This window comes from Indicator indicator, chromosome 2 (assembly GCF_027791375.1).
Source record: "Indicator indicator isolate 239-I01 chromosome 2, UM_Iind_1.1, whole genome shotgun sequence".
NCBI lineage: Eukaryota > Metazoa > Chordata > Aves > Piciformes > Indicatoridae > Indicator > Indicator indicator.
Window position 1 is genome coordinate 22,783,268 of NC_072011.1, and position 26,026 is coordinate 22,809,293.

General features: G+C 35.5%; 1 protein-coding gene across 2 annotated transcripts in view; it reads left to right on the plus strand.

Moving 5' to 3' along the window:
* Positions 1–24,511, plus strand: part of SHPRH (SNF2 histone linker PHD RING helicase) — a 50,526-nt gene extending 26,015 nt beyond the window's left edge. For both annotated transcript variants that reach the window (XM_054392940.1, XM_054392949.1), the window contains exons 16-29: positions 1,035–1,142; positions 2,180–2,322; positions 4,615–4,788; positions 5,081–5,143; positions 6,317–6,542; positions 9,378–9,521; positions 10,796–10,897; positions 11,688–11,759; positions 13,497–13,685; positions 19,414–19,506; positions 20,016–20,102; positions 20,563–20,741; positions 22,785–22,865; positions 24,059–24,511. In XM_054392940.1, the coding sequence (XP_054248915.1) occupies positions 1,035–1,142; positions 2,180–2,322; positions 4,615–4,788; positions 5,081–5,143; positions 6,317–6,542; positions 9,378–9,521; positions 10,796–10,897; positions 11,688–11,759; positions 13,497–13,685; positions 19,414–19,506; positions 20,016–20,102; positions 20,563–20,741; positions 22,785–22,865; positions 24,059–24,155 (1,758 nt within the window). In that variant the 3' untranslated portion in view covers positions 24,156–24,511. The remainder of the gene's footprint in view (positions 1–1,034; positions 1,143–2,179; positions 2,323–4,614; positions 4,789–5,080; positions 5,144–6,316; positions 6,543–9,377; positions 9,522–10,795; positions 10,898–11,687; positions 11,760–13,496; positions 13,686–19,413; positions 19,507–20,015; positions 20,103–20,562; positions 20,742–22,784; positions 22,866–24,058) is intronic.
* The last annotated feature ends 1,515 nt before the right edge of the window (positions 24,512–26,026 follow it).

The window sequence follows — 26,026 nt, forward strand, 5'->3', positions numbered from 1 at the left end:
AAATGCAAATTCTTTGCATAGGTAGCTTTTTTTTTTTCCATTTTAATGAGACTTACTCTCTTAAATATTTGCAGAAGTTTCTACCTGGCTTTATAGAAATGTTCCCCTTGCTTTTTAGTGTCCTGTAACTCTAGCAAGTTTTTTTATTACTTTCTTCTGACATTATTATGAAGACAACAATCAAAAAAGTTGTATTTTGCTATAAATGTGAAGTAGAGATTGCTTTTCTTATCTGTCTTTTGCCAGTTGCTCAACCAAATAGCTGAGAGTCCTGTCCACTCCTCATAAACTGAGCTCCATCTGTAACAATTATATAATTACCTTGATAATAGCAAACAAAAAGAAGGAAGACTTAAACACACCCTAAAATGCAAAAAATAAAGATGCTTAATGAAATCAGAATGTAATGGTGAAAGCCATGTATGTGTATATGTTACTTTAAAGGAATATTAGTTATATGTTCATCAATTTTTGAAATATCAAACAAAATGGTTTATTTGTACTGTGGAAATGCCTACATACGAAGAGGAGTTTTCACTGTCAGTAGTGAAAATTTAAAATTTAAACCTTTCTTTTTACTTTATGGGTAAGTTTTATATGTAAGTAATTTAAATTATCCTGTTCTCAGGTTGTTCTAGGATCTTTTTATTGTTTGCCAATTCAATACAATATATTTTAATGTACAAAGAAGTAAGAATCAGGCATAAAGTTTGAGCAGCTTTTTGTAATGCAGTGCATTCTTATTGTGTTGTTGGGGCTTATCCAAAAGCAAAATTGCATAGTTAGCATCTTTATAGCCATTTGTCTTCTCAAATGTGTTGGGTTGGGTTTTTTGTGGGTTTTTTTGGAATGACTAATAAATGCGAGATTCTACGAGAAAAAGTTATTGTGAAATACTGCTTATGAATCAAAGTGGGTAGCACATAGGTAGCTAACCATTTTAAAACACTATGGTAGCTGGAAAGTTTTTTACATTTTTAATTATTCCTCAGAAAATTTATTTGTGCATAATTTAAGCTCTTATTTCCATACAGGCAGAACAACTTCGACAACATTACATGAGTAAATCCAATGCAGAAGTTGCAGAAGCCCATCAGGCTTTGCAGCCAGTTCTTCAGACCATTCGGGAGCTCCAGAGAAAGGCAGGTACCTTATACGTATTTAGTGTCTGAATTCTGAGATTTGTTTGGCTGGTTTGGCTGTTTTTTGTTTGGTGGGTTTGGTTTTTTTTGTGGGTGTTTTGTTTTGGGTTTTTTTGTGGTGGTGTTGGTTTGGTTTTTTTTAAGATAATTTTTATCTGTTTATCCAGAACTGCAGCTTTTTATTATATCTGACAGTTCTTTGATGGCCTGTTTGGAATCACACACACACATGCAGAGTCCCAAAACATATTCCGTGTTGCCTGCATAAAGGGATGAACAGATGACTAAAACCAGAAGAACATGGTGTGGTGATTTCAGAAATTTATATTAACTGTGTTTCTCCTGTAATTTTAGGAAAATGAGTTTTGGCCTTGAACCATTTCTGTGCTCTATCAGATGGTATTTCAGTTACTTTCAAAGGAGCTGTTCTTTGACATGTATTTAGTTACTGTGCTTAAGCCTTAACTGTGTTTAGTCAATATGCAATTCAGGTTTCATGTAAGGGTGCAAGCCCTTAATGAACTGATGATGCCTGAGTTGAAATGCTGCTTGTCACTTGCCCCCATTTCTTTATTATTTCTTTATGCAGATGACATATGAGGATGTAAACTTCTGCATCTTCTTTCACTTTCTAAAATTAATTAGGTCACTTCAGTGTTAATCTATTAATTTTACAGAGAGCTTGCTTTTTCTGATTAAATGATCCTTTCATCTCCTTTTGAGGGAAAGAAAGAGGAAACTTTGAGAATACAGTATCTCTACATGGTTATTCTGTATAGGTGGCCTTGGTGAATCTAGCTCCATAGAAGCGATTTGAAGGTATGGAAGTAGGTGAGAATGTAGAAAATTTTTCAACTGTATATTCACTTAAACAGGAAAGGGGATATTTTTCACATGTACTCTTATCTTCCACTTTTCCATGGAATTTACTAGTCTGCGTTTCAGTGTGTCCTAAAGAGCTGCATAATCCTCTACTGTATTGAATAAATTAGTTGTTTGTTGAATGTTCATGGATAAATCTGTTCTTTTGCATGCAGATACATTCAGGTTCTCCTTGGTGGTTGGATGTCATCCAGACAGCAATACAGTACGCTATTGATGAGGAACTTGTTCAACGTGTGCAAAACGAAATAACCTGCAACTACAAACAGCAGATTAATAAACTTTCCATGGCAGAGAAGTAAGAGAATAGCTAAAATAAGCTAATTAATACAATTAAGTCTGCTCAAGTCCTTTTATCAGTTTATGCTACAGTTGCCATTAAATAGCAGGCATTTTTGCTTCAAAGCATCTGGGCTGCAATTTAAGTTTCAAGAGCAGTTCCCTTCAAAGTGTAAATAGATAGAAGACTTGGAGAGAAAAGCAGGAGAGTTGCAGTTTTCTCCTTGACAGTCATTCCTTTGAATGTTCCTTTGTATTATCTGGTGTGGTTTTACAGTCTTCTGTACTCATGCAGCTGCTGAGCAAGAAAGATTCAAACTTTAATGCATTAAAATTGAGTAACCACTAAAAGAAATGGACTTACTTAAATGGAAAGTAAACAGACAATATCAGAACATCCGTGTGTAACACCATAAAATAGCATCACCGTTTTTCTGAGCAACGAATTTTGGATTGATTTTATGTTAGAGACAACAGCACAACTGTTAGAGTGTGCACTTGCAGAATAATTGATTGGAAAGGATATTTGAAGGTCACCTAGAGCAACCCCAGCTTACAGATCCAGACCCATACTCATAGATTCAGCCCTGTAAAGGGTCATGCCCTTTTAAGATTAGGGTATCTCCATGAAGAAGATTTCCTAGTGTCTATGTGAAGCACATACTTGGTGAATTGGACGGATTTTTAATTTTGTTTTTCCATCTAGTTAGTATTTCCTGTGTTCAATCTTGTGTCCTTTATCTTGTCTTTTCACCATGAGTCTTTGAGAAAACTGGCTTCATCATCTCTGTACCTTCCAGTAAATGTAGAAAGAACTAGGTTTCCCCTGAGTGATCTCAGTTTAAGACTGAATAAACTCTCTTCTCCCAGCCTCCTCTTGTACGCTCTGTGCTCCAGCTCCTAAAGTTCATCACAGAAAAGTGAGGCATAAGGAGAGCACTCTCACTGTTTAATTTCAGGCAGTTTTCTCCAGGTATATGAATAACCTTATGCTCTTAAATACAATCTTTATGAATTATATTTTAGTTACATTTATATATGTGTGTGTATATACATATTATATGTATGTATGTGTATGTATATATTACATATATACATATATGCATATATATAAAATGGGCATGACATCTGTATGGCATGGAATACTGCACTGGCTGGTTCAGCTGGCTGTCTTGACTGTGGCTTCTCCTAGCTTCTTGTGGAAAAAATTTACCATATCCTACTCTATCCAAGTCAATCAGGAAACACTTTTTCTGTGGGAGATGACGAAGCATTTGCACAGGTTGCCCAAAGAGGTTGTGGAGTGTCCACTCTTAGATGTACTCAAAAGCCATGTAGGCATGGTCCTAGGCAATCAGTTTTAGGTGATACTGACTGAGAAGAGGGTTTGGACAAGACAACCTCCAGAAGCCACTTCCAACCTCAACCAGTCTGTGAGTCTGGATATGAATGAATGAATGGCTCATCAAAATAAATTTGAGGGAAGGATTGTTTGCATGTTTATGCTGAGCTCATATGCATCTGTCTATATTCTTGCCCAAAACATACTGGATTTCTTTTCACTTGAAATTAACTGTTTGTGAAGGTGTTTGGGTTTTCCTATTATTACTGTTGCTTACAGGATATGTAACTTTGGAAAATCTGTCTCAACAGGTTCCTAATAAAATAGGTATAAAATTTATTTCCGTTTAAAATTTGGTTTGGTATGTGCAATAAACTTCAAACCCAGCATCATATGAAGAGGAAGCAACAAGTGCTAATCTCTAGCTGAGTATTAGAGATGGTTACTGCAGGTTATGAAGCGAGACATCTGCTCGCAGGAAAAACAGTATAGGAAGTGCTTAACTGGTGTTTGTATTCACATTCCAATCCTCCTAGCCTGCAAATACTAGGCATCATCTTGGGGAATACAATGGAATAATTTCTGGCAGCATTACATGTAGTCATAATAAGCATATCACAGAATGGTAGAGGTTGGAAAGGGTCTCCAGAGGTCATCAAGTCCAACCCCCCTGCCAAAAGCAGGATCACCTAGGGTAGTCTGCACAGGATTGCACCCAGGCAGGTTTTGAAAGTCTTTACAACCTCTCTGGGCAGCCTGTTCCAGTGCTTCATCACCCTCACTGTGAAGAAGTTTCTCCTTCTGTAGAGGTGCAACCTTCTATGTTCAAGTTTGTGTTCCATTTGCTTGTAACATGAACTTCATGTGTTGTCCTAAATTGTTAACTATTTCTCTTTTACTTCAAAATACTGAATTACGTTTGAATTTGGTGACTGAGTGTGCAATTAGTTCCCTTTTTCTTTAAATCAGATTCCGTGACTGCAGGGGCCTTCAATATCTGCTCACAATCCAGCTGGAGGAAGTGAAGAAGTTCCAGAAGATTGTAAGAGAAGCGGTGAAAAACTTAGAAGGCCCTCCCTCAAAGCAGGTTATTGAGGCTGCCACTATCTGCCATTTGCGACCTGTTAGACTTCCGCTTAACAAGTATGTCTTGAAAGTAGAAAATACGCATCAGAAGTATATTGCTAAATTTTTATTTATTTATTCTGTATTCAGGATTTGTATTCACACAGATATCACAGATCTGTGTGTTAGAATCATGACCCTGCTTTGTTTTGCTCTTATAAAATCTTTTCTTGTTATATAGGTGAGACTGTTAAACTGTCCTTTTTTAAGGACTTAGTGAGCTTTATATGTTGGAATAGGCAATTACAGGAATTGCTTTGGTTTTTGATGAAGTTCTGAGTGCTTCTGTTTTCAATATTCTGTATTGCAGCTGTGTCTTTTGTAAGGCTGATGAGTTGTTCACAGAATACGAGTCGAAGCTGTTTTCTCATACGTAAGTTCATAGCTTTATAAGCTTCTCACTAGAAAAAAATAAAATTGGATTGTTTTGTGTTTTCTACTTCAAGTTTTGTGAAGTAACAAATCATAACAAAATTATGAACAAATCATAGCAACTTCTTGCTGGTGGCTTCTAGCAGTTTTATTAGGTTTAATTTTCTTTGTAAATTTAATTTTAAAAAGTTGTATCCAAGGAATGAGTACATGCCACTTTTCCCAAACTGCTATAGTGTGACTGTACATTTGAAATGCAGTATTAAAGTATTCAGCAAGTGTATGTATAAATGCAACTGTGCTAATTAAATGTATATTCCTATTTGTGCAAATATTTATTTGCATTCTAATTGCAAGTTCCATAATACCATAATTGTTCATACTTTTTTTTAAATTCTGTATAATTTATAAAGTAGCTAGATTTGACTAAAGTTACAATGAGAGAGGAGATTTCAGGCATGAATGCAGCTGTGAGCTTAGAGAAAGGTTGCACCAGCATGTAGTACAAGAGAATTCTGCATAGTGGACAGTAGTGAGACACAGATTACAGCCCTTCTGCATGCTTTCTCTTTGACTTTTATCTCTTGTATTCCTAACAATATAAATACTGTATTCAAAATTCTTGAGGTCACTGAGAAAACCTTTTGAAAACTCTTCGCCACTGTGAGCGCTGTTACCTAGTGATTGGTGGAATCATTAGGAAATGTTGGTGTGCTTCTGAATTAGCATTATTTACACAGAGGGAACTGGGAAGCTGGGCATCCTTAAATGGTGCAATGCACAGCAAATTTTACGTCTGACTTTAACTGCAGTTCTTGCTTATTTAAGAAATCAAAATTGCAAATATTTTTTAATTAAGTCGGTGTTATTAATTAAGATGACATTAATCATTAATGACTGCTGAAAGCTTATTAAGATTTGTAGGCCGTTACAAAAGCTATTGATGATTTCAAGCCAACAAAATGGTGTGAACAGTGATTTATTGCTGGTACTGAGGTCACTGTTAAAAGCAAGCTTTTGGGATTTCAAGTAATAAGCCAGCTACTTTATGTTTGTTTGATTTTTCTATATCCTTTAATGAAATATTAGAAGGCTGAAATATATAATGCTTAAGTGGAAATGGTCATGGACATACAAAATCAATGCTAAATGTCGTGTTTGGCGTGTTTTTAAGTGTTAAAGGCCAAATGGCAATATTTGAAGAGATGATAGAAGATGAAGAAGGGCTTGTTGATGACCGTTTGCCGACCACAAGTAGGGGACTGTGGGCAACCAGTGAAACTGAACGTGCCTTGAAAGCTATTCTCTCCTTTGCCAAAGCACACCGAATGGATGCTAAGCTAACTGAAGAAGGCAGCATATTTCTGGAACTCTTTGAAGCATGGAAAAAGGAATATAAGGTACAGTAAAAGAGATGGTGATGTTAGCAGTTACATAGTCTGTTCAATATAATGTAAATTAATTTAAGCTGAATATGAACAAATCTAATTTGTATTCCTGAAATTAGGGTTTGATTTTAAATGGTGTGTATATATATGTGCTTTAAGAGTTTCTAAAAGCTATACTGGCTCCTTAGCAAATGAGTAAATGACGTAATTGCATCTGTTAAGCCTGTATAGAGATACAATGAATATTTTTGCCACATTAATTCAGAATGTGGCAAGACTCAGCAAATTGATCATTGGTCCATTCTACAGTTGAGTTTACCTTCAGTCTTGTGCTAGCTACAGATGTCCTTTCACTATTGCTTTATTTCCTGGATTTGTTTAATACATAATGTAACCTGAAATAATTAATCTTCTGTTTGGATCACAGAGAGAACTACAGGAGAAAAGTGTGTTCAGCAGGTCTAGAGAAGTTCTTCTCCCCCTCTACTCTGCCCTGGTGAGACCATACCTGGTCCAGTTTTGGGCTCCCCAATTCAAGAGACAGGGGTCTGCTGGAGAGAGTCCAATGGGGAGCCACAAGGATGATTAGGGGACTTGAGCATCTGCCCTATGAGGAGACACTGAGACACCTAGGGCTGTTTAGTCTTGAGAAGAGAAATCTGAGAAGGGATCTGATCAATGTATATAAATGCTTGAAGGATGGGTCTCAAGTGGAGGGGGTCAATCTCTTTTCAGTGGTGTGCAGTAATAAGACAATGAACAATGGATACAAACTTGAACATCAAAGGTTTCACTTTAACATGAGGAGAAATTTCTTTACAGTGAGGGTGACAGAGTGCTGGAAGAGGCTGCCCAGAGGGGTTGTGGAGTCTCCTCCTCTGGAGACTTTGAAAACCCACCTGAATGTATTCCTGTGCTGCCTGCCCTAGGTGATCCTGCTTTAGGCAGGGGGGTTGGACTTGATGATCTCTGGAAGAGATCATCCAACCTCTAACATTCTGTGATTCTGTGATTCTTATTTTTAATTAAACAGACTTCCGTTTAAGTCTGGTTTATTGACTCATTCATACCGTTTTTTTTAATGGCCTGACATCAGAGGAAATTTCTGTTTCTTGAAGAGTTTTCACCTGTGATCATTCTCCAAGGCCTAAGAGATAGGAAACTATCACTTAACATACATTTTCCTAGGAGATTCTGAAAAAGCAAAGATACCTCTTGCAGAAATACACTGTCCAGGAATTTAAACATTTGTTACTAGCTTTAGCCCATGTAAGAAGAGAAGATACTTTAAAGAGTGGAATACTTCGGGTATCTTAGATCAATTAATGGAATTGAGTCTCACTGTTTTTCAGCCAACTTGGTTACTGGTTACCTGTTTTCCTCAAATTAGCACTACTTAGGAGTAAGTCTTAATCTAGAGTGGTCTTGAAAACGATTACTGGGTTACAGTGTAACACAGTGCAAAACGTTTTTAAATAAAATGACGTCTCAATGAGCCTTCAGGTGTCTGATAGTCATAAACACCTAAGAAAGCTGTGTTGCTCTCACAGTTAAGTCACTTCCTTTTGGTACCAAAACACTGACTGGAGAATAATGCCCCTATCTCTTCTCATGCTTCATTATTTTATGGCCTCATCTTGTAGCAATTCATAAGATTAGGAGGATATGAGGTAACCAATAACCAGGGTGTTGTTGTGTTGAATTTTCTTCTGCAAGAAGGGAACAGGATCTCTTCATGTCCTTTTACTTTAGGAAACAAAAGGTGTGACTAATATACCAATGAGAATGAAAATAATTCTGTTATGATTCCATCTCTTGTGACTTAGAAATATTAATTCAATTGTCCACACTACTACAATCTACATTTTTAGAGTAGCATCTATATATGTTGAATATCCCTTAAGTCTAAACCAAGCAGCCCTTTTTTCTTTTTTTTCTTTTTTTTTGTAGTGGTTTGGTTTTGTTCAAAAGTAATTTTAGCTTGGTTTCTTATTTAGAGTAAATTCCTCTCAGCTTACTTTGTCCTTACCCTGTATGCTGGGTTTAATACACAATAATTTTATGTTTGTAATCTAGGCGTAGCTCAAAACAAATACTCCAGTAGTCTGTTTTGAGATAAAAGAAAAACTTCAAACAAACTAGCCTAATCCCGAGCAACTGGGTGTTTAGAAATATCTTTACAATTCAAAATCAGAAATCAACAAACAGTAATTTTTGACATTTGCCACAAGGTCTTAAAATTTCAGTAGTGGGGGAAAAAAAAACTTGGGAATAAAATTTTTACAGTATTGTAAGTAATTTTAAAATTAATGTCTGTTTATATGTATAATATACTTCTAATTGTAGCCAATTCTTTTGTAGAAAGCAAGAATTTACTTCTTGGAAAAACTTAATATTTTTTTTTATCTTCATCTTGTGGTTGCCTGTGCCTTTATCAAGACCACTGAAAGTGTTAACATTTCTTCAAAACATACTTCAATTTTGAAAGCAGTCTTAGTGCTATAATAGGTAGCTGTTTAAAATTGCTTCAATTGTTTTTTCTTATTTTATCCAGCATTTGCTTAGCCTTCATAAGACATTCTGTTTCTGAACTTTTAGTTACATTAATTATTGTAATAGTAACAGAAGAAATGAGAGACAGCTGTTTATAGTTGTGCATAAATAGAAGCTGGAAAAGATGATCTCTATACTGTTTGTTTTCATTTGTAAGTTGTTGTGGCTGAATTACCGAGAGGAAATACTGTCTCTTCCTCCAAAAAGATTTTCATGTTATACATTGTATGGCAGAGTCATATAAAGGGAGCTCAGCTCAGTTCTGCTACAAATTTGTTTGGGCTTTTCTTACAGTTGCTTCATGAATATTGGATGGTACTTAGGGATCATGTGTCTGCTATTGATGAACTGGCAATGGCTACAGAACGGCTGAGAGTGCGTCATCCTGATGAGCCAAAACCAAATCCACCAGTTCTCCACATCATAGAACCACATGAGGTAAAGTACTTGGCAAGAAAAAAATCGTGCTTTCTTTTTGGAAAAAAATGTGTCCTACAAAACAAAGTTCGTATCTAGGTCTCCCTATGAGGTCTATAATCTGCCTTTGTTTCCATTACAGAAAGCCTTGTATGGAATAGAGAGTTCCTATCTATTTCTACTTTTAATGTGTGGGCCTTTTTGAGCTTGTAGTTCTTATTTTGATGTATTTTTGTCAGCCTTCTGACTCTTAGGAGTGGCACGTTTCCAAAAGAGTGCTGTCCTCCTAATAGCAGGTGAATGCCTCTGGGACCTTTCTCTACACTTGCCCAGTTTTCCAAGCTGGTGGAAAATTAAGTTGACCTGATTTATCACTCATATTGCTACTACTTACAAGGACCTAAAAGACAAATCTTTTTTCAGTATCTTGAAATTTCTGAGCATGTTTGAGACACTTACTGTTCATGAACACAGAAAAATACTGCTCTGATTTAACCTCTTATTTTTTCATTTCTTTTTGCACCAATACAAATGTGAGATGTTTTCAGTATTTTCAGACATTTTCTGCTGCTTTTTGCAGTGAGTTTCAGTGCTGGCTAAAAGTACTTCTTTCCATTCTGTAGGGGAAATAGATATTTAATCTTTGTATCAAAGCAATTTTTAAAATGAAGTACTTCACTTAACAATTGTTGAACAAAGTCTGAGATTTATGCATGGATTTGCAGCCATAAAAGATACACCCTTTATTTCAGCCTTCAGGTGGTTGCCTCTTCTGCAGTATTAATAACTGCACCAGTACCAACTGGCAATTAATATAGAAAGAAGTCAGCTTGATGTTTCTGTCTTTGTATAGGTTAAATGAAAAGTGAAAGCTTCTAAGTATAAAGAAAGTAATTAATTAGTTCTTACACGCTGTTTTTGGAACCTGCATTAGAGTCTAGGATCTATTTAGTTGTAAGGAGATAGATGATAAATTTATTTAGAAGTTTCTTTTAAATTTTATTCAGTTATTTTAAGTTGTTACTTGGTCTCTGGAAAGAACCAATAATGCAAACAAAGCAATTTGTATAACCTCAGCCCATTCACAGCACTGTGTTCCTACTGGGTGCAAGAAAGGAATGGATAGCCTGGAAAGAAGTGCCTCTTAAATTTGCAGCATGAGCCATTCTTCTCTCTGTCTTCCATAAATTATTCAGTTTAATTTTACCAAAAAATGAATGTAATACTTATTTTAAAACTTAACTATTTATTATTTTTAATTTTTTAAAAATATGTATTTAATACTGTTTCCATAGGTAGAGCAAAATCGAGTGAAGCTGTTGAACGACAAGGCAGTTGCCAAATCTCAGCTTCAAAAGAAATTAGGACAACTTCTGTATCTCACCAATCTGGAGAAAGTAAGGTTTACAATTCCTTAGTCTTTACCAGTGATGCACTCCATTTACCTAGTGGAAGAAACCTACCATTACTTTCATTTAAAACTTGTATTTTAAAGAAATGTTTTGTTTAGATTCATTACATGTTGAAATTTAATGTATTTTCCTTTGTGTTCCTGCATAGCCATAAAATTCTTTATTACATTATGTATTTTTACTGCTTAATTACACAGTTACGAAACTGTTAACTAATTTTAGATGGTTAAAATTTTCATTGAAGCTAACTGGGCTGTGTCTAGTAGAAGTCTTGTAAAATTATGTGCCTCTCATGTATGAAGATCTTACATTCTTAAACAGAAGGACAAGCAAGTCTATAGGTTAAAAAGGTGTAAAAAAAATCAGACAAATCCCTTGTACATTGTTCTTCTAGTAACAGTATTCAAGTAAATACAATTATGCTTAAAAAACATAGTTAAGCACGATTAAGTATATTTAAGCATATTTATAACAATATGAATCTGGTAGAAAATATGAAGTGTTTCTTGTTTGAAGCATATCTTTTGTCAGGAGTTTTCAAAGCTGTAGTACCAATGCAGATACTATCTGAAGGACAGCAGTATGAGCAGTACTCCTTTTACTTTTTTTAAGTCCTCAAGCTATTTATTCCTGAATGATATTTTTTTAATTTTCTCATACAGGGTTTTGTTTTATGGACCTCATTATTCATTTTTTCTAGAAGCTTGTTATAAACATAGAGTAACTTTTTATTTATTGAAACACGAAGTTGTTGATTTTTTTTCCTACTTTACAGTCTCAGGATAAAACTACTGGGGGGATTAACCCAGAACCATGCCCAATCTGTGCACGTCAACTAGGAAAGCAGGTAAGATATTTAGTCATCATCTTTTGGGTTTAGAACACCTTTACCTTAATCTGAAGGTCTGTGTCAGATTTTCAACATGTGAGTAAAACCTTTCCTGTAATGTACCAAGCAGTCTCTCTCCTGAAATAACATCTTGTTTAAAAGCAAGCAACTCTAATGCCTTCAGCTGCTGGTATTAACACTTAGGTGTTTCCATGGAAGTATTCCAAAAATGTGTGTTGCTAATTGTTTATAACTGAAGTTTTGCTTTCATACTTTGTCAGAATTATTATTTTTCTGCCATGTATAAGCTAACAGAACAAAATAAGAAATAAGCTTGTGTATTTTACTGTAACTGCTCTTATTAATAGTATTATTTTATTTCTTCTAGACTTTAAAGTAGTTGATATTAGCTATTCAGTAGTAGTAGTAAACAGTAGTAAAACCCAATAGAAAGAGACTGCCAATCAGGATTTCTTTCCCTACCACTTGACCTGCTGAACTGCTGGAGTTGAAATTTTAAGCGAGATTTATCAAAAGTGATATGTATCATAAAGTACAAAGCCATAGTTTATATATTACTTATCAAGCATTAGGTGAAAATATGAAAGGACTCCTTGGGAAAACTAGATTGGCTCTTTTTTTTTAGGGTGGCTGTTTTAAAGCGTGTTAGCTTTATAGACATGCATAAGCATGAACTGGTGTCCTGCTATGTTTTCAAAATCTCCTCTTCTTCCAAGAGTGATACATGTGTTAACAGAGAGTACTTGTTTGCCCTTTTACCTGCTATTGTACTTCAAATCTAAGCTGAAGGAGCTCATTGAAAGGAAAAATAATCTTTAACATTAGCCTGGACTGCCACTTTAGATGATAGTAGTCATAATGTTGCAAACACCTTTTAAAATGTTTTGCATGCTGTTTCTGCATGATTTAAAGAACCTTGCAAACCCTGAAAGATCTTTTGTTTGATGATTTAGTCAATTCCCTCTGCTACTTGGACCCATGACAACTGCTTTATTTTTTCCTCTTAGAATGGCCTATGGAACAGACTAGTACAGAGTAAGACACTGTTTCTAGGTGCAATAATACTGTTATAAAAATTGCTTCTCTGTTAGAGTATCACAGCTTACACAGAACTTCAAGGTCTGCAAGAGAACAGCTTCAGCAATGCAATCTTTTGTTCCTAATGCATTCTGTCAAAAAAAAAAAAAAACCAACAATCAAACAAATGAAAAACCCCTACACTTCTCTGTTTAAAATCTGTCTTAAATCCAAACATGTTACCTAGGGCTTAACAATAGGCAAAAATTAAAGCACTTTCTTCAGAATTTTTTAAATAAAGACTGATTTAGTATGAAAGTATAGATAAAGAAGGCCAATACAAATATTTGTCTACAAATACTTAATTTGTGTGCATAGTTCACGCAATAAGAATCATAATTCATATAACTGAAAGACTGTAATGTCCTTTCTTAGTTTTAAAACTGGGAAAATAAAAAAAAAAACCCAACCAATAAATGCAAAGAACTTCTGTGGGTCATAAATCTTTCTGTGCTAGAAAACTTCTAAAACCTGGCTTTTTAGCAGCTGGAGCTGTGAAATTTGTAAAATTGTGAAACTTGTAAAATTCTGAAACTTTAATCTCATGAAAGTAATGTTTCAATGAAAATGTAATTTACCATGTATTAGTATTCTGCTTTTCTTTTGCATTCATCCAAAACTGATACTGTTGTGGTTTGTTTTTAATTTCCTGCATAGTGGGCAGTGCTGACCTGTGGGCATTGTTTTTGTAACGAGTGCATAGCAATCATCATAGAACAGTACAGCGTCGGCACCCGTCGGAGCTCGATTAAATGTGCCATTTGCAGGCAAACAACATCTCATAAAGAAATATCCTATGTCTTCACTGCAGAAACTGCAAATCAGGAGGATGATATTCCTGTAAAGGTACATTGTTTGTATGAGCTTTGTGGCCTAAACTTATAGCAGTGAGTATTTGTTGTGTTTTGTTGCAAACTGCATTTAGGCAGACAAATCTACCCTATATTTTATAAGCACATTCACTTTTAATATTTATTTTGTTTATAACAGGTGTAGTTTTGCTTTTGTATCGGACATAATGTATGTAGGCCTTTCTTATAGTGTAATCAGTGTTTTTGCATCCTTCCTCAAGGATAATGTACACATTTTCCTGTCAAGTAAGAGGTTTTGGAATTTTATTTGTTTGGTTTAGGGTTGTTTTTGTTTTTGTTTTTTTTAACCTTACCTATTTAATAACTTTTAAGAATTTTAGAAACAAAGCGTGAAAGGAAATGATGGGAAAGAGGGTATCTTTTTAACACATATCCTTTGAATGCGCATGAGAACAAGTCTTGTAGGTGGATTACAAAATCTACTCATCGTTCTTGGAGCTTGTGGGGCAGGGACAGCTTTTGCTGAGCTCTGTGATTTATTGTTTTTTTTTAACCATTTGACCTGTATAAAAGTCAGTGCTATCTTTATGTAGGTGATTAGTTTGGAGGGGGTTTTGTTGTGGTGGGTTTACCTCTTTGTAGCTAAGGAGAGATGCTTTTTGGAGGCATAGTTTTGCTACATTTGTTTCAAAGGAGTAGTTTGATAAAGCTGTCTGGCAAAGGTTGTTAGAATACTGTAAATATTTTAAATTGGTATGTCTTCATTTTTAGACAGAATGTAAATCCTGATACTGAATTTAAGAGTAGTCATCTGGAATGTTTCTTGAGCTACCTGAGAACTAAATTAGTTGTTTTGCATTTTGCATATCTGTGTAATATTATCTGTTAGAGAAACTATAATTAAGAGTCAAAACCCCACTACTTTTTTAATAGGGGTGAATGAACATTAAAAACCTGCAGGGAGATTATGCTTCCTCCATATAACTTGTTTGCTAATAAGTTAGAGGACTTGTTCTAATGAGCATTCAGTAACTTGATCCAAAGTTTATTCAGTGATGAGTTAAATCACAGCAAAGAAAATAGAGAAAAATTAATCCTGAAAAATATTATTTATCGAAACCAATGCTTTTCACTATGACCTCTTGAACATGAATTTGTTCTTTGGAGAGGTTTCTCTGGTGCGATGTGGGCTGCCCAGGGAGGTGGTGGAGTCACCATCCCTGGAGGTGTTCAAGGGGGGATTGGACGTGGCACTTGGTGCCATGGTTTAGATAGTCATGAGGTTTTAGGGTGACAGGTTGGACTCGATGATCTTTGAGGTCTCTTCCAGCCTTCTTGATTCTATGATGTTGGGGAAATACTCTTTCTTTTCCCTACAAGTAATCAACAATATGGTTGTGAGGCTGCTTTTTCCGAGTTCATCCCCAGTTCCTTTGATCTAGTTGTGTGGTGTGAGTGCTTTCTCCATATTCTAGATGAGTGCTGACCGTGCAGCTGGATGGTCTGCAAGTATTCTTTCTGAGTTTTTGTTTTTATTTGAAAACTCAAAACTTCAGACTAACTATTATTGCTTCTCACCTACTTGGTTAAAGCCTCCTGACTGGATACTTAGACCTAACAAAAAGGTGATTGCTTAATGAAGAGTGGTTTTCAGTCTTGATACAGCTCTTTGTCTTGGCAATGCCTTTCTCAAACTTTTCCACTGACAGCTCTGTTGGGGACTAGGAGCTATATTTTCCACTGTAACTTTCTGTGTTTATTCCTTTTAGCCTGGCTTTCTGAGAAAACAAAGGCTTTTCATTGTACTATCTTAAACTTCTCCTTTAAATTAGCAACCCAATAAGTGATTTCAGACAGCTTGACACTGACTTTCAAAAGTAATTCATTTTCTACAAGTCCAATAGCCATACATATAAAGTCTTCTATTTAGCAAAATACTGGGGGTTGACTTTCCCCTTACTACAAAAGATATCTGAAAATTCAAGTCTGGGAGTGGGGGAGAAACTTGATTTGTAACTTGTGTGCCTTCCTAATGACAAAAGTTAATGAACTTCTAGACACAAATATGTAGGAAATAGATCCCGATTGCACTGTTTCATCTATTTTTCTGGGTAACAGGGCTTTTATTGGGTTGAAAACGGGTGGAGGAAGAGACAGCATCTCCACAAGGTATCAGCAGTACTGACACATTCGTAGTGTATAGGTGCAGTGCATTTTTGTTTTGCACAAATCTGTTACAGAATAGTGTTAAACCAAAGAACTGTGAATTTTGCAGTTGTGGAAAAAGAGGATTGTGGACTAAAGTGCAAAGGTAAAAGACTAATATTGGTAATATTTTTATTTAGATGATACTCCTGTTTTTATTTATTTTCATAATACAGCTGGACATACCAATCAGAGTTTTAATCTGGTTGGAATAGTTAAAAGTAATAATGTGCTGGTGAAGACTTCCATGTATCTGTGCAAGTGTCATTAAACATCGTGGGCTATACCAGGGTGAGTGGCCTGCACTGTGAAAGTAATGCTACCACGTTCATGTTAGTTATATTAACCATTTTATGAGTAGATCCTTCCTAACTCGAATTACTTGATTTGAAGTAGTTCACAGTATGAGGCACCAGGGGGGGTAAATAGGCTGTATATTTGAAGTGGTTGTATTAGGACCTTGCTCCATATAATCTGTTAAAAAATATGTTTCTTCAGAGTTTAGAGGTATCACCCTGTTTCTAACAGGAAAATTTCAAATCAGGTTCATAAATTACATTAAAGAAGAAATAGAATAACTGAATTTCATAAATAAAACACAGTAGGGGGTGGCTGTAGCTGTGTGGGTATAGCCTCAAGTGGGGTCGGCTCTGCAGGTCTGTGCATGGTGCCAACAGCCTGGTTGCAGAGGCAGGGCAGTGGTGTGGCAAGGTCTGTTTCCAACAGCATGTTGCTTTGGGAGCTCCTCTGCAAGCCTGTTTCTTCTAAATTTCATTGGAATTGGTCAGGCATTGGAACATGCTGCCCAGAGAGGTGTGGAGTCACCATCCCTAGAGGTGTTCAAGAAATGTGTGGACATGGCACTTTGGGACATAGTTTAATGGCCATGGTGGTCGTAGGTTGAAGGTTGGACTCAATGATCTTGGAAGTCTCTTCCAACCAAAAGAATTCTATGATTCTGTGTAATCTGCTTTCCTGTATAAAAGGGTTGTGGTCTTTTCTTGAAGTACTTGTACATCAAAAACTTCAGGCAAAACAAAAATTTTAATTCTCTGTAAATTCACATATCATCTTGCACAAAGACCCATTCTTATTCCGTGAGAAATTAATAATTCATACAGCAGCTTCGCTGTATGTACTAGTCAAACAAGCAGCATTGTTAAAAATTGAAATTTCTACCTCATATTCTTTCAAGGACAGTTAACAAAGAGTAACTAAACTACTATGGCTTCTATAGATGACCAAGGTGAAGATCATTATCTTGCAGTATGTATTTTATACATATATGTATATATATGTGTATATATTATAAAAATCGCATGATTTACTCAGCATTAATATATTCATCTGAATTTTCTCAGTCCCCCTGGTCTCTTTCAGTATTCAGTACCTTCCCCCCCCCCCCCTTCTGTTGTGTCATATACATATGTCCCTTTATTGTACCAGCACTAGCCAGCTGAAGTTAATGTCTTAGATGGAAAAGGACTACTGTAAATGGGAGCATTTTATACAGAGAGAGAGATCACAGCATCCCTGCATGTTTTAGTTCTTTAAAAGCTTCCAGTGCCTGGTCAATATTAGAGAGGGTATTGCCAACTGTCATCTGAGACATGAATTCTTTGTTGGGGAGTAGTTTAGATTCTAATGTGTTCTGTTCTGTAATTAATTAGAACTAGCTAATCTGTGTATAAATACTCATGTGGATATTCAACAAAATGTCAAACTCAAGGTGTATGAGTCATGAGTGGGGTAACTCTTTTCTTTTTAAAGACTGAGAACTAAGGACCAAGTAGCAGGTTTCATCTTGCTGTAAATATTGAGAACAATATTGAAATTTTTCATCTGCTGTAAACCGAAGCTTTAGTCTGTTAGTTCAACAATGAGTTTAATATCATTTGTCTAATATAATGAGAACTGAGCACACTTAGTTATCTTCTTTTGAAAATATAGAAAACTATCTGCAACCACTTTGATCATTGTGCTGCATTTCTGTTCACTGTAGTTCCCCTTACTGACCTTGTACAAAATTTCATTTGTAATACCTAAATTACAGGAAGTCTGAAGCGTGGAAAAATCAACCACAAAGGCTAAAGCTACTATTTGTTATAGCAGGGGAACATAGAACCTATGGTAAAGGCTAGAAAAAGTCTCTGAAGAAAAGACTAGAATGGTCATCACTGAAACAGAGATGAATAGCACATAGATGACCCTGGAATGCATAGGAAATACCTGAAGATAGTCTCTGATCTCCAAGCCTTAAGTGGTTACCATTGGCAGGCAGATGCCATAGGGCTCAAACATGTCATTCTTCTTTGCAGATCGTAACACCTATTTACATGAGGATTTCTAGTTGTCCATCTGACTTTGTAAACAGTGTTAATGTCTACCAGGTGCAACAGAGATGACATTTAAAAAAGCTGGTTTATTTCTATGACTATGACACAGAGTTTGAATCACTATGGAAGTCCCAGGGAACTAAAATGGTACTGCTTATAGCAGCATTTGCTGTCTGCAGACAGTCTTTTGCACATATTTCTGGAGCATTCATTTAGCTCCATAATGTATGAATGATCAAGCAGCCCAGCATTGGCTCCCTACTTGTGCTTGGACTGCTGACATCCTTGCACACCAGTTCTGCAAGCAGCATAACTTCAGTAAATTTGATCTGTCATTGTAGCAAGCCAACATAGTTAATTCAATGTGCAGAAGACAGGTGCAGACAGAAATAAAACAATATTTGTCCAGCTGGATCTAGTGCAGTTTGAAATTGCTATGCATGTAAGAACAAGTAAGAAATTAAATAAGGGCTTCTTAAAAACAATTGCTTAAATAGGAAATACATACTGAAGGAAATAGAGGGAGATACTAAAGAAATACTTCTTGGAATCCTCTTCTTGATAAGGGGAAAGTGAGAAGTACAGAAATCCAAGTGGGCAAGAAGTAGAATACAGTATTAGAGTCATTAAGCACTGAGATACCTCTGAGTTCAGAATCTGAAGATATTTTCACTGCAGTGCACAATCCGTCAAAAAAATTAATTATATTTACCTATTTCTTATTATTTTAAATATATTTAACAAGCTTCATAGTACTGAGCATGTTTGGTGTAGAGAGAGACAAAAGCAACAGAAAAGAGTGTTCATGTAGGTTTTTTCACTGCCAGTTTTCAAGAGTTGTGGAGTGAAAGAAAATTAATTATGCATTTGGAAGAGTCTTTAATGATTGTGCCACTAAATTAAACCTCAGGAGGCCTAGCTGGCATGTTTGGCACAGCTGCAGTGCTTGGGCTGTCCATTCTGCCTCCCAGGAGAATCAAGGAGGTGTGTCTGTGTAATACTCGCTGTGATACACTGGTGATCCTGTGCTATAGCAGGGCATTATCAGGCAGGTATAAAAACAGTTCAGTGCTACTAGCCTGCCCTTTGTCCAGGTTGCTGATTTTTAAATTTTTATAAGCATGTAAGAGTCTCAGTATAACATGATTTAATAAAGCAACAAATGTGGAAGGAGCTGTTTAATATCTTACTTTACTAATGCTCTTCTTTGACTTTTCAAAGGGAAGTCACTCCACCAAAGTGGAAGCAGTGGTCCGAACACTGAAGAAAATTCAATTTAAAGATCCGGGGGCTAAATCCTTAGTTTTCTCAACGGTATTAATCACCATTTTCTGTCTTGTCTTTGTGTGTGTGTGTGTGTGAGCTTAAAGCAGTTATAATACTTTCAGGAATTAGTTTAACTACCAAAATGTTGATTCACTCTGTACAGCCACTTACTGTTTTGAGAATTTGTAGCTGGGACATGAGCAATGATTGTAGTCAAGAGACACAAAAGCTCAGTTCTTTAAAGGGAAAAGAGGTTTATATGGGAACATTAGAGATTCTAGATATTTTAAAATATAATGTCCAGATATTTTTGATACGTTATAAAACTGGGTTTGTGATGGGTACTAATTTCTTTGGTTTTATGAAAGATTTGGTTCTTGATACATAAATATTTTTTAATTTTGTTTTTTTTTTTCCCAATTATTCTTTTTCCTTCTTTTTTTAGTAATTTGAAAGACCTTTTTATCTACTCTTTCTTAGGAAGTTGTCACTAGTGTTTGTAATGTTGAATTATTTTTATTGTTCTGTGTGCTATTTTGTTGCCTTTTTCTTTACAGTGGCAAGATGTTTTGGACATAATTTCAAAAGCTTTGTATGACAACAACATGATTTTTTCTCAGATCAATGGAATTAGTAAATTTCAGGTACATAAAGGATATTTTTCTTAATGTTGTTTTCAGTGGGGAAAATTACAGTTCGTAGAAGTTAATTTGATCCTTTCATTGCTTCATTTGTGAAACTGAAAGTGCAGCAAAGTTGTTTGGCAGAAGCTTTGATCTCTTAATTCTAAAAATCATAATCACAAAAAGCCATCATTTAAAGCCTTCGGAGGTAAACAGAATATTCACTTTTTCAAAAGAAGTGTTGATGAGGCTGTTAAGGATGAGATACTGGTCAGTGTTCCAAGAAGTTCTTGCCTTCCTAATACCTGTCAGGTACCTGTTCTGGGATGACAGGTCTTGGATCAGTCATGATGCAGTCATGCTGCAAAATTGTCACTGGGGCCTGTAGTAAAAGCTCTAATTTCTTGAAAATGTAGAGGGTGGCCCCCCAGTGTCTTTACTGAAGAACTTTTGTCATAATGCTGTGATATTTACCTTTTAGGAAAATCTCTCTGCGTTTAAATATGATCCAAACATTAACATTTTGCTGCTGCCTCTTCACACTGGTTCAAATGGACTAAACATCATCGAAGCAACTCACGTTCTCCTTGTGGAACCCATTCTGAATCCAGCACATGAGCTACAGGCTATTGGCAGAGTACATCGTATCGGCCAAACAAAGTAAGAGGTAGAATTGTGTTGAATGGTTTAGATGTGGTCCAGAATAGAACTGTGTATTGTAATCAGAATAAATCAAGTTCATTGAAATTCTCAATTTTGAAGGTGAAAGTATTCATAGGAATCCAATTTTTTAAAGATCATGTAGGCAACAGAAATATTAGATTTTTTTTTTTTTGAAGTTGCTGAAAATACAAAATGTTTATTTTAGGGAATTATTTTGTGCTACAAGAGTGAGATGCAGACACAAATTGTAGTTAAGCATTTAGGAAGAGTAGAGGCTCTTGAGTCCAAAATCTTGAAAAACATGCACTATTTTATGGTTGCCATTGATGCTTTAGTTTTTAACTTGAAAGTTCTGCTTGTAGTCATGTCCAGAAGTGTCCTTGCTTTTCACGTCTGAGCAACTCACTGTTTCTGTCATACGTGGCTAAATTTGGGCACAGCCTTTCCAAATTTCCTGGACAGGCTTCTTCGAGATGACCATTTCCTGCTCCAGGTTAGGAGCTGCATAAGTTGTTGGTGTTTTTGGGGTTGTTTTTGTTGTTGCTTTTTGGTTTTAAAAAAAAATTTTACAGCACACACTCAAACTGATTAGCTTTTAAAATCACAGTTCTACTCCCACCTCCATGTAACTCTTTTTGAAGACAATAATGAGTTTACATTTCTTTGTTTTACATACTACATGAGTAGTACTGAACACTTAACAAAGGTTTTGGTACAGATGTGTACATTTTTCCTTAGGTTTCATGGCTCTTGAAAAAATAATTGAAAAACCCTGTATCTGCCAAAGAAAAATGACTGGAGTCAATTCTGGAATCATAACATTCTAGAATAATAGTGGTTGTTGTGTTCTGGAAGTGAAGGCAAAGTGAGAGGACATGAATAAACATTGTCAAATAATGTTTATGAACAAGTGGATATTTGAGTGTTGATAAAGATTTTGAACTGATTGTAAGGGCATAGGATTATAGCAGCCTGCTTTATAATTGTACATGATTCTGGTGCAAAAGGTTGGGAAAAAAACTTGTGAAAAAGCCAGCAAGGATGTGAGTTGTACTTCTTAAGAATAAGACTTCAGCAAGGCTATGTGAAAAAGGGCTGTGTTCAAGTACAGTTAGTGTAAGGGAATATTCCTCATTTCACTGGTGCAAGTATTAACAGTTCAGATGAGTTCTTATTTACCTTTCTTTGAGCAGACCTTTGCCTATGAATCAAAATAGTCCCTCAGCATTCCTTTGTGTAATGTTACCTGCTGAAGTTTCAACTTCAGATCTGAGAACCTTGCAAGCACTTTCAAGGATTCATATTTTGAAAAATGTTTATATTGAGGAACCTGGAGTAATTTCTTATTTTTATATTTGGAGCTGACTTTTCTCCATTTCACCCTCTTGTGCCTGATACTTTTTTTTATTGTAGCTATGAAATTTTATTTAATGAATGGAATTCTCATTTTGTTTTATACTTAATGACATTTTGGGCTTTATGCTTTACCAGTGCTAACAATGTTATGTTACTAACTATGATTACTGATTTTAAAAAGTATGTGCTTTTTTTTTTTTTTGCCATGTTCAAGAACAATATTTTTGAAACTTTGCAAATGAACTTTAATTATCCATCACACTGAGCTCTGCCTCTTGGACTGACTGTTGACAATGGCAATGTAAACATTGTATATAACCAGTGGGTCAAAGTAATTTCTTTAAACAGGATAGGCACTTGAGGACTCATTATTTCTAGTAGGGCCACAGAAAGCAGAATTTAACTCAGCATCTGCTTTAGCATTTTCATTAATACAGTTTATATCCATTTAGTATGTTATTCAGCCAAGAGGAAGCATGTGCTTTGGGAGGCAGTAATGGTCCTTAAACATCAGTGGAAGTTGTTAATAGCCTTGTTAGTCTTCTTTATTAAGATAGAGGCATTTTTTAGCACTCTTACAGTAATTAGTATGAGACAGAAATGTGATCTTGAACTTTGACAGTAACAGCATAATTTCTGCTCACTTCTGATCTTGTTTTCTTTTTTTTTTTTTAACACATGCAGATCTACCATTGTTCATAGATTCCTGATAAAAGCAACAATAGAGGAGAGAATGCAGACTATGCTGAAAACTGTGGATAGAAGGTATGTATGGGATCTTTTTAAAAAGTCATTATTGCTCTGAAAATAAAAAGGTGGTTCTCAACTATATTTTATTACAGGATATGCATAACTTATATATAACCTGTTCTGCTTGATCTTCTAACCTGGTTTCAGTAACTTGAAGCTTAAGTTATTTTCGTACACTGGAGAGTATTTTGGTTATATTTTGTATATTATATTTGATAAGAACCCAATTAATAAATTACATGTTTTTATCTTTTCGATTTACCTATTTCTATTATTAGAAAAGCATTGCAATTGACAGTGTAATACTAATCCTGCCATTGGAATAACAGCATTATGTTATAAGCTCTAATGCAGGACATTAATTCTTTCTTTCGTTATTTTTAAATTCTACAAACATTGTCAGTACTGTGTGTCACTGGTTGGTTTTGCAGTCAGTGCAAGAGTTGTTCAGAATGCTAGCCCATAAGTTAGGCTTGTGTGCAGATACAGAAAGCAATTTTCACTGCATTTATGTTTTCAGAATCTATAAGCAATGATAGACTGGGAGTGAAACAAAAGTGGTGTTTACATTTCTTTATACAGAAAGTATAAGAAGAGGTTTGTACCTCTTTAACTATATTGTATACACATAACAAATCTAGGAGGAGGCCTTAAAAAGTTTAAGAAAATTAGTTATTCTTCCATTTTTTTGGCTATTGCAAATGACAAGACTGAAAATTTATATGCATGTCTTTGATTGTAGTTACAAAAGATTTCAGCTTTAGCTTTGAAAGAATGATTCAACAAGTTTCCATATCCATAAATAGTACTACTTTTGCATATAAAATTGAGGTAAACATACAGTGGTTGAATGTGATCCAATGAGGGCCAGTGTTTTGGAAGCAATATCAAACCTTCTGCTTGGAAGCTGAAGTCAATCCTTTAAATGTTAAGAGGGCCAAGCGAACTATCTCATGTCCTGCTGCCCCTCCAGTGTTTGATGTTGACCAGTTGTTAGCAATACTGTAGATGGGCTTTGTGTCTTGCTCAGAACGTGCAAGAAAAGCAGCTAGTAAGTGTGTATATATTCCCTAATAGAAAGTGTGTTTTCCTGCTGAGCTTCAAAGCTGAACAGTTATTGGACTGAACAATATGGTGTCTTCAGTGCCTATAGGTTGTTACTTATGTTGACTCATTCTCTGATGTCTGCATCCAACTCTTTCCCACAGCCACACAAGCTCTTCCATGAAACAGTCAGAAGCCTCAGTTCTGACAGTGGCAGATTTGGCTGACCTTTTTACAGAGGAAACTGAAGAACTTGAGTAAACATATTGGTTTGGCCTAATGAAATCAGAAAGTACCTGACCTAATAAGTACCTGTATATAAACCTCTTAATTCCTGTAAACATCATCTAACATTTGTCTATAACAGAGCTATTGGAAATGGAAAAGTCTTAATTGTTAACTGTTTCATTCTGTGGTAAAGTTCTTTGCAGCACACACTTCTGATAGCACTGGAGAAAACTTGCACTTTGCACATTATACAAAACCATGGATTTTATTCCCAAAGAGCGTTTGAACTATACACTAAAACTGAGATGTTGGACCCTTGGCTGAGAGGATTTTTTGCTTTCAGATTTGATTGGCTAGTAGCTCAGTCCGAGAGTGAAACTATGTGGGTGGTTGGGTGGAAAAGGGAAACAGGAAAAAAAAAAAAAAACACTAATTACTAATATAATTTTTTTTACTGTATAAAGAATTGTTAGAAAGGATGACTGTAAATTAATATTCTTTTAGAAAGGGCTTGTTAGCACTTAATGCAGAGTTACTGAACGTTTTATTGATAAGCCTTTAAATGTCTAATCTTTACTAATTGGATAATTTGTATTAGGCTTTTAGATACTCCTAAAACCTTGTGACAATTAAGAATTTATTGTTAATGCTTACTCACTGCAAAACAATGATAATTAAATTATGCTTTTTGTATGTGTGTTGGTCTGGTTATCAGTTACATTCTTGAACTTACTGTATATGTTTTCACTTATTTTTGAAGCCATAAGTAATTTAGTGCTTTGTTTAAAAAAAAAAGTAGTAATGCATTTGTTACAATTTTTTTAATTAATTGGTTAAATAGCTGATTGCTTTATAATCATTTGGTGCTCGTATACGTTTTTTCACAGTTTCTTTTTTTTTGTCTAGTTCTCCCCCTTATAGATGCAGCTATCTAAATATTCAAACCAGATGAAATTTAGGTTGGTGGCCTAATTATTAGGTACCTAGTCTAAGTGTAATCAGTGGAAAGAGATGAAACTTTTGTGAAATTGCATTCTTTGTTATGCATGATCACTCTGCCCCATCGCTACTGACAGTAGAGAGTTTAGAAAACAGATGTAGGCTAACTTTTAGACATCTGAAAGTAGGCAAGATAAATTTCAAGCCTGCTGGCATAGGTTGTGAATACCCTGGACCACATCCAAAGAACAACAAAACTGTCTTATAAGCAGTGGCTGAGGAAAATGAGGTTGTTCAGCCTGGAGAAAAGGAGACCTTATGACTACAGCTACCTGAAAGAAAGTTGTAGTGAGGTGAGAGTCAAGTCTGTTGTCCTGCTGCTTGTTACTTGTGAGAAGAGGAAGCAGCCTCAAATTGTGCCAGGGGAGTTTTAGTTTGGATATTATGAAACATTTCTTTACCAAAAGGTATGTAAGGCACTAGAACAGGCTGCCCAGGGAAGTGGTGGGGTCACCATCCCTGGAGGTATTTAAAAGACATGTAGATAATAGTGCTTAGGGCCATGGCTTAGTGGTGACCTAGCAGTGTTGGGTAAGCAGTTGGACCTGATGATCTTAAGGTTCTCTTCCAACCAAAACAATTCTGTGATTTTGTGTAATATCATTTTTGAAGGTATTACAGAAGCAATCTCAGTTACAAAGTTATGATAAACATGTTATATGCTTAGAGACTGGGCAAATGTACATGCATAAGCAACAGGCTAATTCCTTCAAATGGCATCATTTACTTTTCCAGTAGACAATGGGTTTTGTATGTTTTAGAAAACTTATTTGAACTTGAAATTAAAAGGAGTGCTTTAAGAAATCTTATCTTAGAATTTTTACTCTAATGATGTGAGCTAAATAGATCTGCCATATGGGTGCTGAACTTGAGTTCTGCTTTCAGTCATACTACATTTGAGTTGC